General features: G+C 36.2%; 1 protein-coding gene and 1 pseudogene across 3 annotated transcripts; both read left to right on the top strand.

Annotated features, from left to right (window-relative positions):
• The first annotated feature begins 590 nt into the window (after positions 1 to 590).
• On the top strand, positions 591 to 1,190 carry LOC18036976 (annotated as a pseudogene).
• Positions 1,191 to 3,129: 1,939 nt separating this feature from the next.
• LOC18035947 (phospholipase D delta) lies at positions 3,130 to 9,944 on the top strand. Of its 3 annotated transcripts, none has more exons than XM_024181367.1 (10): positions 3,130 to 4,528; positions 5,060 to 5,176; positions 5,384 to 5,578; positions 5,706 to 6,011; positions 6,125 to 6,193; positions 6,353 to 6,500; positions 7,037 to 7,185; positions 7,924 to 8,073; positions 8,892 to 9,092; positions 9,485 to 9,617. In XM_024181367.1, the coding sequence occupies exons 1-10, from the start codon at positions 3,572 to 3,574 to the stop codon at positions 9,521 to 9,523; spliced, it is 2,331 nt and encodes a 776-aa protein (XP_024037135.1). In that variant the 5' UTR covers positions 3,130 to 3,571; the 3' UTR covers positions 9,524 to 9,617. The 3 variants fall into 3 exon arrangements, with proteins under 3 accessions (XP_024037135.1, XP_024037136.1, XP_006425355.1); XM_006425292.2 differs by having other exon boundaries at positions 3,131 to 4,528; positions 9,471 to 9,944; XM_024181368.1 differs by lacking the exon at positions 9,485 to 9,617 and having other exon boundaries at positions 7,924 to 8,065; positions 8,892 to 8,985.
• Positions 9,945 to 14,786: the final 4,842 nt, after the last annotated feature.

The following is a 14,786-nucleotide window of genomic DNA, read 5'->3' as shown; positions in this document are numbered from 1 at the left end:
GTAAAGTGTTACTTTTCAATAATTCATATAATTGACGAGTTGTTTTAGGAGATAATATTAATAATTATACAAATTGGGAAACAAAATTTGTATATAAAATAATGTGACATATGTATGATGACATAATTGAAATTATCGTAATTTAAGAGGTTACTTATTTATCCTATTAATTTTCTTTCATATAGTAACATGTAAGAGGTCCACAATGATAAATTTATTGGGATGTGAATTTTGAAGGTGTTAGTTTTTACTATAGCTTGAGCGGCATAAATATATTCAGAATGCCGTCCTCAGAATAATAACAATATTAATTCTGCCGGCTACAAGGTTTCATTGAGGAATCAAGGAAATTATTCAAAAGTTACATTAAGGAATCAAGCATTAATCCATAAGTCAGAAACCTTTTTCCACAGACTGTGTCCAACATATTGACCCTGTCAAGTAAACTCTTTCAATCTTAATCTAAAAGCTTCCAAGCAAAAAAGTACCTGTTCGATTTTGATTAGAAGTAGTTAAGCAGCAGCAGCCAGCAGCAACAAAATAGATATTGAATTATGCTGGAGAGGAAATGGAAAATAAAAGGCAAGATTATGGCCTTGCTGCCAAAAGCAGCGACCCCATTGACGTTCCGAATAAGCCCACCACTGAGTCCAGTCAAAGCTGGAGCTGGAACTAGAAAGATACCCATTATTCCAAAGGAGGCTAGAAGAAAACCAAAGAATTCAAGCTTCGAACAAAAGGAACCAGCCTCACCAAAAGTCTCATGCATGGGACAAATCATCAAGAAGAAGAATAAGTGCAAACCCAATAGGCTTAAGCAACCACAACATGCAATAGTAAAAGAGGAGGAAGAGAAGAAAGTTTCCATTATGATGAAAATTTTCAAGGCCGCTAGCGCCAAGGGAGCTAATAAAAATGGTGGCGGTGTTAAAGTTGATGTTGCTGATCGTGACCATCGGAGTGGACCTGGGGTAGTGGTTCAAAGAGTGCCTTCTTTGAGTGAGATTAATAAGCATGCAAGTGGTCGTGGCAGCGGCAGCTCGTTGGAGCTTTTCGGCTGCAGAGTATTCGAAGAAAATTGTGAAGAACAAGGAAAGGTGAAGGGTGCCAATAATGCTATAAAGCCAAGGAAAGAAGTTAATTTGTAAAAGAGAAGAAACAAGGATCCTCCTATTCCTCTTCAAATGTAACGATTTTCCCACTGTCTCGTGCGGTTGTTTTGGCCTCTTACATGTATGTGGTGATATTGTCTTTTAACTTGTTAATTGGTTGATATTCCAACAATTTGGGACTAAAATTTAGTGATGTTCATGAGTACTGTGCGAGTATCTATATGTAGGAAATCAATCGATTCTTTTGCTTTTATCGGAGTTCAATGGTATATCGATTGGTTAAAATGTTGTCTCCATGTGCATGGACTTTAAGTAATGGATGAATAAACATGACACGTGCTGCTTTCAATTCCCTTTGCGAAATATTAAGCGACCAGTTTGATTAAAATCACCAAGTTCACAAAGAGACTTTATTAATTTAACCAATTGATGTATGTTGATTTACAATTTTCTTAATACTAATTTGATTATTAATTTAACCATATGTAAAAGAGATTCTACAAGGACAGATCAAGAACTATTTTAGGTACAATTAAATTTTTATTCTCAAACACATTTACTTTATTGAAAAAAAAATACTTATCTCTATCTAATTTTTTTTTTATTATTAAAAGAGGAATAATAGAGTCCATATGTGATGATTTAAACCCCATATTTTTACCGGGGTTAGAGCATGAATTAACCCCAAATGACAAGTTGATTATTCTATATTCAAAACATGAAGATCCGACCAAATTGTCAATTAAAATGAATTAGATAGATTTTTGAATCTCGGGATAAATAAACTGCCGGTTAGGCTAGTCACAGATTGACTAACATTCACTTCTATCAAGCTTATGAGATGCAATATTTGTTGAAGAGTTTTCATTTTAGCCCGGTAGAAGAATCCAGAGCATCACCCGTCTTCCAAGTTTTCAAACTTCGCCCAAAAGGCTAAAAAAAGGTTTCGGTTTGCAAGTGGGCTTTCGCTTTTCTTTTTTATTTGGACAAATAGTGAAGTTTCGCATAAAGTTTAGTTACTGATTGGTCGTGGCTAAGATACCAAACACCTGCGAATTGAGTTTTTAACTTTTGAGAGTCGGACATGGAATGTGTGATGGGCCTACCAACAAAACCTCGGGAGTTGGGATCTTTTTGAGGGAAAAAAAAATATTTGTTTTCTCGAAAGAATATTTCTTTTAACTGCCAATTACACTTTTTCTCGCCGAGGCTGATCAATTTTTTTCTTTTAGTATAATTCAAAGAAAAATTCACATATTCCCTATGTCTTGATACTTTTTTTATTTTTTTAACAATTGTATCATTACCATTTGAAATTTCGAATATAACCACATCAAAAGATTTTATTAACTGAACCAATAATTTTATATGAAAAAAAGGTCTATCTGATATCTAGAATTCCAATATTACTATAACATACGTAAAATAAGTTTATTTAAAATTACTTTAACCAAGTAATCACATAAATGCTGGTGTAATTAAAAAGGTAAGATAATGCGTAAACATGTTTATATAAAATAGTAACATATGTATTAGATTTTGTAGTATGATGGTAAAATTCACTCACTTCCTATGGCAGAATGAATTTGTTAACTTTTTTTTTTTCATCCAATAAATTTATGATTGTAAAATACAATCGTAATTCAATAAAGAAAAAAGAAAAGAAAGAAAGGAGCGTCAATGGCTCAGATTCAAAAAGAAAAAAAAAAAAAGAACAACAACAACTCATTTTAAACCGTTGATCTCATTTCCTAGTAGTCATCGAGGGAAAGATGTGAAGCCTTGCACGCACTGCCGGGGACACTGGAACATGGAAGTGACGGTCAAACTCGAACACGGCAATTTACCTATGCGGAGAAAAAAAAAAGGACAAGGAGGGCGAGTTTTGCTTTTGCAAACCGCTGGTTTATTTAGACTTTTTACTCCCAATTAATTAAAAAAATTAAAAAAAAAAAGAGGAGTTTACATTTTTTACTTTAACCTTTTTCACGATGCAGATCGACAAATTCTGTCCCTCGCGGTTTCCTCTGTTTACCGATAGAGCACTGCGTCACGAGTCACCCACTTCATCCTTGATCCTTGTGGCCCACGTTGTCCTTATCCGCCGTTGTAAAAATTTTCTCTTCTTCATCGTCATCCAAATCAAAATCGAGAACCTGGCATTTTTAGGTCAATAATTTAATATACAAAAATTTTGAAAAAAAAAAAAATATTGCTGTTACACCCTACGACAGTCAATAAGGTCCCCCGTCTCGCGCCACGAGGCCTTGACTCTCAACTACAAGTAAAGCTAAAGCCACATCTTACCCAACACTCAACAGACTACAACGCCTCACTGCACGTCGTTTTTGTCTATCTTATCTGCTAATCATTCCATTCTATTATTGATTTCTTTCTCTATTGTCATTATTTTTTGCACATTTGAAGCTTCTAATCGATCCTTGATCCGCTTACGGTACATGGCGGCCGGAGACGATTCCGATAAAGAAAAGGTCATCTACCTTCACGGTGACCTGGACTTGAAAATCATTCGAGCCCGGCGGTTACCTAACATGGACATGATGTCCGAACACCTCCGACGTTGTTTCACAGCCTGTGACGCTTGCAAAACTCCCGCCCCGACGCACGAGACCTTTCAGGACGATGACGGAGTCCGGCACACCAGCAAAATCATCCGCAAGAGTAAGATCATCACCAGTGACCCTTACGTCACCGTCGTGGTCCCTCAAGCCACCGTCGCCCGTACACGTGTCCTTAAAAATTCCCAAGAGCCTGTCTGGAACGAGCACTTCATCATTCCCTTAGCGCATCCCCTTGTCAACCTCGAGATTCAGGTCAAAGATGACGACGTCTTCGGCGCCCAAATAATCGGCACCGCCGCAATCCCTGCTGACACCATCGCGACCGGCGAGTTCATCTCGAGATGGTACGACATCATTGCCCCTTCCGGTAGTCCACCTAAGCCTGGTGCATCTATACAACTCGAGCTTAAGTTCACCCCCTGTGACAAAAATCCGCTGTACCGCCACGGCATTGCCGGCGATCCCGAGCAGAAGGGAGTGAGGAACACGTATTTTCCCTTGAGGAAAGGCTCTCACGTGAGGCTCTACCAGGATGCTCACGTGACTGAGGGAATTTTGCCTGAGATTCCTTTGGACGATGGGAAGCTTTATAAGCCGGGGACTTGTTGGGAAGATATTTGTCACGCCATATCCGAGGCTCACCATTTGATCTATATCGTTGGCTGGTCTGTTTTTCATAAGATTAAGCTTATTAGAGAGCCGACAAGACCGTTGCCGCGTGGTGGCGACTTGACTCTCGGTGAGTTGCTTAAGTATAAATCGGAGGAAGGTGTTCGAGTTTTGTTGTTGATTTGGGACGATAAGACCTCGCATGACAAGCTTGGCGTCAAAACGGTGAGGATTTTGATTAAGTTTGTTTGCTACTTATTTATTATGTCATTTTCTAAGTTAAGAACAAATCAACCAAAGATTATTATTAAAATACTAGTAATGTGGACTGGCATTAATTTAATTGTAATGCTTATTTGTTTGTTCATTATCCAATTAAATTAAGAATATTAGGCATCATATGGACTAATATTCTATGCAACTGCTTTCTTTTATTTGATTTGATTTGATTTGATTTTTGGGTGTGTTAGTGGTGTCTTTGTTACTTGTTTGATTGGCTAGGGCTATGTTTGGAATTGAGATTTTGTAGATTAGAAGACTGCTGTGAAATTGAATCACTAAGCTGTCAAGTACAAGTGGATAACTAGTAAGTAAGCTTTAGCCGCCCAGTAAAAGTGGGTGTTGAACCAGCACTTGCTTGTTGTTTTTTGACAATTAAGCATACAAACATTTGCCAAGTCATTGAATTTTTTCTTTTAAACCGCTAATTACTTATGTGTTTGGAGCAATAATATGAGGTGGGATTGGGTGGTGCAGGCAGGAGTGATGGCCACACATGATGAAGAAACAAAGAAATTTTTCAAGCATTCATCTGTCAATTGTGTTTTGGCACCTCGTTATGCTAGTAGCAAGCTTAGCTACTTCAAACAACAGGTATATTTTATTTCACAGTTCGGTAATGTGCTGTGTTTGTATTTCGACAACTCCATTATTTCTGATTAGTGTCAATTGATAGTTACGTAGTTTTAGTTACATTTTACAAATGATTGTTTTTTTTTTTTAAGTCTCTAAACTTTGTTTATTGCTTGTTTTTGATAAGTTTTCTTCTTCCTTATTTGTTTGTGTGGTGGGTTTTCCCAGATTGTTGGAACAATCTTTACCCACCATCAAAAATGTGTTCTTGTAGACACACAGGCATCTGGTAATAATCGAAAGATTACAGCATTTATAGGAGGTATTGACCTTTGCGATGGTCGCTATGATACTCCTGAGCACCGTCTATTTCGTGATCTCGACACTGTCTTCAAGGATGATTTTCATAATCCTACATATCCTGTGAGTGGCTGACCAAAATATAAATTTCTATCGGACTTCGCATTTTTATTACCACATAGCATTAGACTTTTGGAATGTTATTCCTTTATTTGTCTTTACACTTTCTCTTTCCGTGATTGTGTATCAGATTGGAACCAAGGCTCCAAGGGAACCATGGCATGATTTGCATTGCAGATTAGATGGGCCTGCTGCATATGATGTTCTTATCAACTTTGAGCAGCGTTGGAGAAAAGCAACCAAGTTGACAGAGTTAACTTTCAAGTTCAAAAGGGTCTCTCATTGGCGTGATGATTATCTGATTAAGATAGGGCGCATCTCGTGGATACTAAGTCCTGAGCTATCTCTTAAAACGAATGGAACAACAATAGTTCCAAGGGATGATAATGTAGTACGTGTTTCAAAGGAGGATGATCCTGAAAACTGGCATGTTCAGGTCATATGGTGCAAATCATAAATTAATCAAAAAATTATTTGGTTTTGTATTTTTATTTCACTAATTCTTAGTAAGGTCTATCTCTGTCTCTCTCTCTCTCTTTTGGGTCACAGATTTTCCGGTCCATAGACTCAGGATCAGTGAAAGGATTTCCAAAATCTATTGAGGACATTGATGACCAGGTTTATATGTGAACTACTTTCCTTCTTTGAATTCTTAGATAGAAAATCACTTGCATTTGGGCCTAAGACAATGGTGCTTCAAGATTTTGATCTGTACTTGTGTTTCTAATTCACAACTTAGTTTATTATCCAGTTCTAAATGACATTCTTCTCTTGCAGAGCCTTATCTGTGCAAAAGATGTGGTGATAGATAAGAGCATTCAAACAGCTTATATCCAAGCAATCAGATCTGCTCAGCATTTTATATATATTGAAAATCAGTATTTTCTTGGATCATCTTATGCATGGCCATCGTATAAAAATGCAGGTTAAAGTCACAATTTTAATCACATCACAGAGTTAATTGCTTTTGTTTGTTACTTCTTTTTTCTAATTTCTGCAACCAAAGGTTTATTACAGCAAGAAGCAAATGCATATGAAGTATTTGATTGCAGAATTGTAGGTTAGCTCTTTAAAATGTCTGTTCTGGAACTGATAATAGAATTCCGCTGGACTAAGCATTAGTGGTTGCTAGCACAGCTTAGGGTTATGTTTCTCTCCTCCCTTCCCCTCCGGATTGGGGAATATCAAGTACAATTTATTTTGTTGTAGCTCCTTTATTGGTGCCATGCACTTGCAGTCTTCACATATTTTTCAAAGCATTGTAAATAGTCTCTTTTGATTTTTACTGCAATTTTGGGCAATTGATGTGCTTCTGCTTTATCTTGACCTGTTGACTACAAAATAGTTGCCTTCATATATTTGTACCTTGTTTCAGTTTATATTTGGTATCAAATGAATGGTGACTGTTTATAGTATTAATTTCCCTGAGTTTCTGAAGTTACTTTGGTTTTGTCTGAGCAGGAGCTGATAATCTTATCCCGATGGAGTTGGCTTTAAAGATTGCTAGTAAAATTAGAGCTAATGAGAGATTTGCAGTGTATGTCATCATACCTATGTGGCCTGAGGGTGATCCCAAAACTAACACCGTCCAAGAAATTCTGTTTTGGCAGGTTTTTTTTGTTATATACCTTCCAATCTTCATAAATTTGGAACATCAATTTTTATATGTATAAACTAACTGAATGACTTATAAAAAGAAAAAAAGGAAGAGGCGGAATACAAATTTTAAATAGACTACTAATAATGTTGCTGTGCTATGATTTCTGGTTCTTGGTAATTATAGTTGAGAGTAATAGTTTGTTTCCATCCTTAATCACTGCAGATTTAATACGATTCTTCTTTCATGGATGGTTATTTCTGTTGGACTTTTGATTGGTATTATGTGGTTACATCTTGGGGAACTTGTACATGGTTTAATTCCAACTTCACTGTTGTTATACTGTTTCACAATGAGAAGTATGATATCATTTCTAGATACTAAATTGAAATGCTACTAACCGGGTTTATCCTCTGCAGTAATAATTTTGAGTTTATTGTTAACTTTTCGCGTGGGAATTAGGTTCAAATTAGTTTTGTCTTAAAATGTTACTGATATTTTCTGTCAGTACTCTGAGGTTAAACTTCAATTTACCCCTACTTAGAATGGCAATCTTCAATGTGAAACCATCAATTTATCCCCATTTTCTATTAAGAAGATTCCAAAGAAAGAACAAGAAAAAATCATCAATGTGTCCCCCCATTTGCCTCATCTTTTGAACGATAATGGGGGGTTTTTAGCTCTTTTGGGGTAAATTTGTTATGACTGTGGAAATATGTTTGCTCTGACATTATATATTTGGATTTTGCAGAGCCAGACGATGCAGATGATGTATAGTGTTGTTGCACAGGAACTGAGGGAAATGCAAGTGGACGCACATCCTCAAGATTACCTCAGTTTTTATTGTCTCGGAAAACGGGAAGAAGCTCCTAAGGATGTATTGGCCAATAATGGTGATAAGGTGTTTACCTAAGAGGAAAATTCCTTTTGTTCTTTTCGTAAGCATGTTAACGATCAACTGTTCTTGCTAGGATTTAAACATAATAGTTGGCTATAATTATGACTAAATTTCATGGTAGCTTAGTTGATTAATAATGAAATTAGTTTGCCAATTATTTTATGTAAAATTTTGTCTAAATCAAATCAGAACTTGTGTTACTCTGATCCGTGATCTTTCTCCTCTGACATCTCTATTAGTTTTTTATGTAGACCCACTATTTCTGTTGTTAGCATGTTAACAAAGCCCAAAGGATGTCAAATATACAACCGAAAGAAGTCTAATCTAATTACTTAATTTCTGTCGTCGAGGGATAACGACCAACAAGTTAACCACGAAATTTCCTGTCTATATTAAGCATTGGCTTATATGCATTTTCCTTGGTTTAGTATTAAAGCAAGAAAGAAGATTCTGGATTAATTGTGGCAATTTTCATCAGATGCTTGGAATAAGTTTCTCCAATTTCTTCATGAGGATTGAAGGCTCACAAAAATGTTGTCATATTCACATCTTTGCCAATAGTTTTCTGGGCCCTTGCTTATAACTGTGTGTAGTGCTACATGTACTTGGAGGTTTCTAATCTAGGATGTGTCGGTAGGTTTGTTATTGTAAATACCTGTAGATCAATGTAGTACTTTTGGGGAAAAAAAGAAAAAAGAAACTGTAGTTTCTCTTGGGAGTAGAGATTTACAACTTTTAATATCAAATATGAGTTCTCTCAAGAAAGTTTATGAAAAAACAAAAGTTGTTATAAGTTTTGACTAATTCCAGTTTACTTTCAGGTCTCTGATTCACAGAAAAATCAGCGCTTCATGATATATGTGCATGCCAAGGGGATGATAGTAGATGATGAATATGTGATCATGGGATCTGCCAACATTAACCAAAGATCCATGGCTGGTTCCAAAGACACTGAGATAGCTATGGGTTCTTATCAGCCGCATCACACATGGGCTAGGAAGCAGAAACATCCACATGGTCAGGTTTGTAGATGATCTTGTTTTCTTTGTTTTCTTTCTTCTGTAATAAAGGAAGTTGACTTACATGGGTTCATTATTGTATATGCATGGTCAAGACCTGTTTTATAATAATATTCTTTTCTATTAATTATCAATCACAAGCTGCTCATGTAGAAGCTTAGATTAGAAAAGAATCCTATTCAGAAATAACAATCCAGGTTTGCTTCCATCAAGTTTCTTGAACCTTGCTATATGTGATTTAGGAAGTTACATTTTGAAATGAAATGTCTGATAATTAAACATTTTTTCCCCATCTATATGCCTAGCAAGTATAATATTGTAAGTGCCCTATGAATGTCGGTCTTGAAACATCTTTTATGGTCTGTAACTATAATTCTGCAGATATATGGGTATAGGAAGTCACTTTGGTCAGAGCATCTTGGCATGCTAGATAATTGCTTTGAGGAACCAGAAAGTTTAGACTGTATAAGGAAGGTAAATCAGATTGCTGGAGAAAACTGGGGTAGATTCACAGCCACGGAGTTCACACCATTGCAGGGCCACCTCCTCAGATATCCTCTGCAAGTAGATGCTGATGGGACAGTGAGCCCCTTACCAGGTTATGAGCAATTCCCTGATGCCGGTGGTAAAATCATTGGTGTTCATTCCATGAGTCTTCCTGATATGTTGACAACCTGATCTCCTACCGGTTTTATGTTCATAGAAGAGGTGGAGAAAAGAATATTCAAGGGACAGTATGTGTAATCGTGTATTTGTGTTCTGCATTGTGAATTTGTGATTCTTTTTAATTACTGAGTTTTCTTTTGTAAATTGTTATATTTTTTTAATGTGTATTATGTTTTGAATGACCCTTCAGTTGTTTTGGCAAGTACTTGGCGCATGATGTAATGAATCTGTGCCCATGAATACGGTTACCAGTGATAGTTGACATGTATGTACTCTTTTATCTCATAACGAAAAATGACTTGTACACTGTTTGGCATTGTTTTTAGGGGGATAAAAAATAATTGTGAAAAATGAAAAGTTAATTTTGATATTTAATAAATCTTTTTAGAAATAATTTTCGTAAAATTACTTGAATCTTCAGTATAGGATTTTAAAAAATAGGAAATGACCACTTTTTCAAAACAAGAATTAGTTTTATATTTAATCTAATTTTATATATATCTTCATATATATTATAAAAATTTTAAATTATTCTTATTAATTAAGAAATAAAATTATTAATTTTTAAGAGATAATTATTATTATTAGTTATATTGAGATAACAAAATAAAAATATAAAATGTTTATTTTAGTTATCAATTACTATATACATACAATGAAAAAAATATATAAGTGTAAATAAATTTTTTTTAATTTCATATTCAATTTAGTTATTTATATTCTAATAACAATTTAATAATAAAATTTATTGAATACGTACGATTATTTTTAAAATTTACAATATTTTTAAAAATTAATTTTATTAAATATTTAATTAATTTTCATGAGAATTGATTAATTTTGTAGTAAAATTAGTAATAATTATCTTAAAAGCTACAATATGATCAAACCCCATTAGTGGGCAAACGAGCATTGATCGACTCTTTTACTTATTTAAGTATTTGCCGTTTCTAAACTTAATTAGGGCCCGCTCAATATTGTTTTGGGTTATTTAGCGTCAGCCCCCACAAGTTTCGACCATTTGCGCCGCGCACCCACAAGTTTTGATCATGTGCGCCGCGCACCCATTGCTGTTAAAATAACTGTTATCTGTTACTGTACCGTTTGTGATTTTGGAAAATGATGAAATTGCCCATATTTATTAGGATGGCATTATTGTCCTTAAATAACAATCTAATTATAGTAAAGCATTTGCAGCTGTGCATTGTAACGGCTATATAGGCAGAACAAGTCTTTGATTTACAGTTCCTTTGCAACGGTAACATAACGGCATGCCACTTCCACTAGCTATAAATATTGCACATGACAATTCTTCATCTTCAGCATGCCTATCAAACCCCACCATATTTAAATTACTACAAACAGCAGTCATTGTTTAGCTTCAAGTTGTCATTATTAAGCCCAACTAGAAGCATAACCAGAAGCATTACTAGAAGTATCACTTGAAGCACCACCAGCTACTGAATTTACAACCTAGTCAACATATACATTGGTAGAAGAATGTCTAGCTGCTCTGGGGGTGCTTCAAGTTCATCAAAATCAAAACCCGACTCAGAAAAGAATTTAATCAATGGAGGAATTTTCAAGTTCCACAACAAAGTTTGCTATTGTAGAGTCAGAGCAGCCATTAAAATATCGGAATCTAAGTCAAATCCCAACAGATTATACTATAGTTGTCCTAATGATCCTGCATGTGGTTTCTTTAGATGGTGGACGCCATCTAGAGAGGAGATTGCAGAATTTACAAGACAAATGAACCCGTTTGAAGAGCAAGGTATTGACACCAGTGACAACAATATTATGAAATTGACAATGGCTGACCTTGATCAGAGGACTGTGACAATTGAAATCCTTCTTTATCAACTGAAAAAGTATCAATTCATCACAATGGTTATTTTATTATTTCTCACAACTATCATTTACTGTAAGTTATGAAAAATGTTTTCAGAATGGTTGCTTAGCTTTAGAAAATGCAGAGAAATTAAGTGTAACAGTTGCTCATATTCATTGTAGTTAATAATATAAAATATATCATGGAGTAATATATATTGGCAGCATCTGAAATGGTGTATTAATCACCTGTATGGTTACACAACAATGTATCCAACAAAAAACAAAAAACAATGTTGGTCTACCTATATGTAAGTCCTACATATATACTTTGCCAACAACTTTCATAATGCCACAAACCCCTGGCAACATAACCTAAGCATTAGTTTATATTTAAGCTCCATGTGCAGACTAACATTACACATCCAAAAAGGACCAACTCCAGAATTTCAGCTATAAACTAACCATTGCATTTTTCTTCCCAATAAAAAACAAAAGCTTCAGCTGGTTCATTGTGGCATTGTGGAAGGTGTTAAAAAATGCTTATATACCTCCACTACTTGGTATTGTTACTGCTGCCAATGTCTCCAATGCATTCACCAATCACTGCATTATGATAAGTAATAGAATACAGAGTAAGTAACATGATGCTTTCATTACCTAATGATGATATTAATCACAAAATCTTAAAATGATAAAACAATGCCTAACCATCTCAGGTGGGAAGGCTGGTGCCTTCCCTTTGCCAATATTGTTCAGTTCACTCTTTTTTTTAGTAGTCTGGTTTTTCCTCAAACTAATTCCACCAACTGCCATTATCTTCCTGCCTTGTACACCCAACCACGGAGCATTAACTTCAATATTTGCCATCTGTTGATGATTCATTTTCTTGGTACCTGATGGCCCTTCTTGATTCCTAAATGCATTTGTCTTTTGTGGTGGCAGCTGCATCTCTCTAGGCTCGTGAACCTCAAATGTTGGCCTCACATGCTCATATGGCTGCATGTGAATAACAGTGGTGGACCCCCTGCCTAGTGCACTTGACAGTGGACCCACTAGCCTATCTTGTAAACTTGATATATTTTTTTTTGGTCATTTGAATTATTGACTAATGAGTTAACAATTGCATATTAACAGCTATAAACATGAGTAGTTACAAAATCATACCTCGAGCTGCTGATCCTGTATTTGTCATGTACTGTTTTAGATTGGTCTGTGGGCAGGCACAAATGTACAAAGTAAGGTTCAACGTTACACAAAGATAACTGTAAAAATCACAGAAACTGCACTGACCTTATAATGTTTTGTACGTTTGTTTGCATTTAAGGGGTTAATGGGACAACCTCTCTTGTTATGGCCAAATTGTTTACAGCACTTACATTGCATCCTATATCGCTTCTTCTCTGGAGGAACCTCACCAGCTTCCCGTCTCCTATTCATTTTTGGCCTCCCAGGAGGCCTTTTCACTAATGGAGGATAAATCTCATCACCTGGTGTAATTGGCCATGAAGATTTATCTGGAATGGGGTGAATCATTCCAGCATAAGTCCTCAAATAGCTCACCTGCTTCAATAATGGGCTAAGGAATTGTCCTAACTCTTTTCTACTATGAAAGATACATGGCATTGCATGGATGCATGGGATGCCACATAGTTGCCAGTGACCACAGTCACATACATGGTGCTGTAGATCAACTATATAAGTCATGTGGTTGTGGTCTACTTCATATAGTCATTCACTAGCTCGAGCTACAGGGTTTGGACTTCCAATCTGCAGATTATTCATCATCCTATCATAAATCCTCTTTGGAATCTCAGACTCCCAAGCCTCAGCTTTTTTCCTTCTGTTCACCAGCCTCTTCATTAGCTTCTTCCTCATCCATTCAAGCATATTCAACAGTGGGACTTTTCTTTGAACACCAAGCCATGCATTAAAAGATTCTGTCATATTATTTGTGCAGTGGTCACTCTTACAACTGTTGTCAAAAGCATGTTTAGCCCATAATTTTGGTGGTAACCTTCTTAGTGTCTCGTAAACACCCTCATCTATATTCTTCAAATTAGTCATTGCTACATCAAAATCCCTGCTGTTACATGCCCTTGCAGCTGCCCAGAAATAAGCCTTGAAGTTTGTATGCGGATGCTTTGTCTTCAAGTTTGCAAGAATGTGTCTCGCACAAAACCTCACATGAGCATTTGGGAACTCAAGGGCCAAAGCATTATGGATTCCTTTCTGCCTGTCACACATGAAGGTTAACTGCCTTGCATCTTCAAGAAATGTTTTTAAATGACCTAGAAACCATGTCCAAGTACTTGTGCTTTCAACACTACAAACACATACAACAACTGGAAATATTCCAGTGTTAGCATCAAGTGCTACAGCTGACAACATTACACCCTTATATGGACCCTTCAAGTGGCAGCCATCAATCCCAATGAATGGTCTACAACCAGCTTTGAAACCATCTCTAAGTGCTGGAAATGAGAGGATAAATCTATCAAAATGAGTTTGAGACTGCTCCCCTGGGAACCGAATAACACTAACTAAGGCCAGAGCTTGTGGCATCTTATTTAGTATTATCTGAGCATAACTTCTGATCAGCCTGTAGCTTGATTCATGATCTGCACCTGCTCTTTGCAATGCCATTTTCTTTGCCCTATACACCTTGAACCTATTAACCTTACAACTATATATTCTTCACAGCTCATCGATAATGAAATCAACCTTTGTGTCTGGGTGATCTAGAAAGGTTTGTTCATACTTCACAGTTATAAACTCAGCAGTACATTCAGGATTGTCCAGCTCTCGTGAACATGTGTGCACATTATGCAGTCTCTTCAATAGGTAAACACCACCAAATCTGGTCCTGCCAGCATGTAGAAACCATGGACATTTGTAGTATGCACAACCAACGGTAATTCGAGCCCTTTCAAACTTATGCCTATACACCTTAAATTTATTTTTAACAGCATGCTGCCTGATTGCCCATGCAAGCTCTCTAAAATTTCGAAAATACATCCATATTCTGAAAGTCACAGGATCCCAACTTGGAATGTACAGGTTCTCTCTAATAACAGCCTCCATTTTAGCCAAAACACCATCACCTTCATCATCAGAAACAAGGCCACAGTCATCATCACCACTTTTATAATCAGATAGGATATAATCTCCATCACTATCATCAGAAACAACACAAGCCAT

The sequence above is a fragment of the Citrus clementina genome, unplaced genomic scaffold, assembly GCF_000493195.1.
Source record: "Citrus clementina cultivar Clemenules unplaced genomic scaffold, Citrus_clementina_v1.0 scaffold_7, whole genome shotgun sequence".
In the NCBI taxonomy this organism is placed as follows: Eukaryota; Viridiplantae; Streptophyta; class Magnoliopsida; order Sapindales; family Rutaceae; genus Citrus; species Citrus x clementina.
Note: the sequence above shows the minus strand (reverse complement) of the source record. Positions and strands in the feature narration are given on the sequence as shown.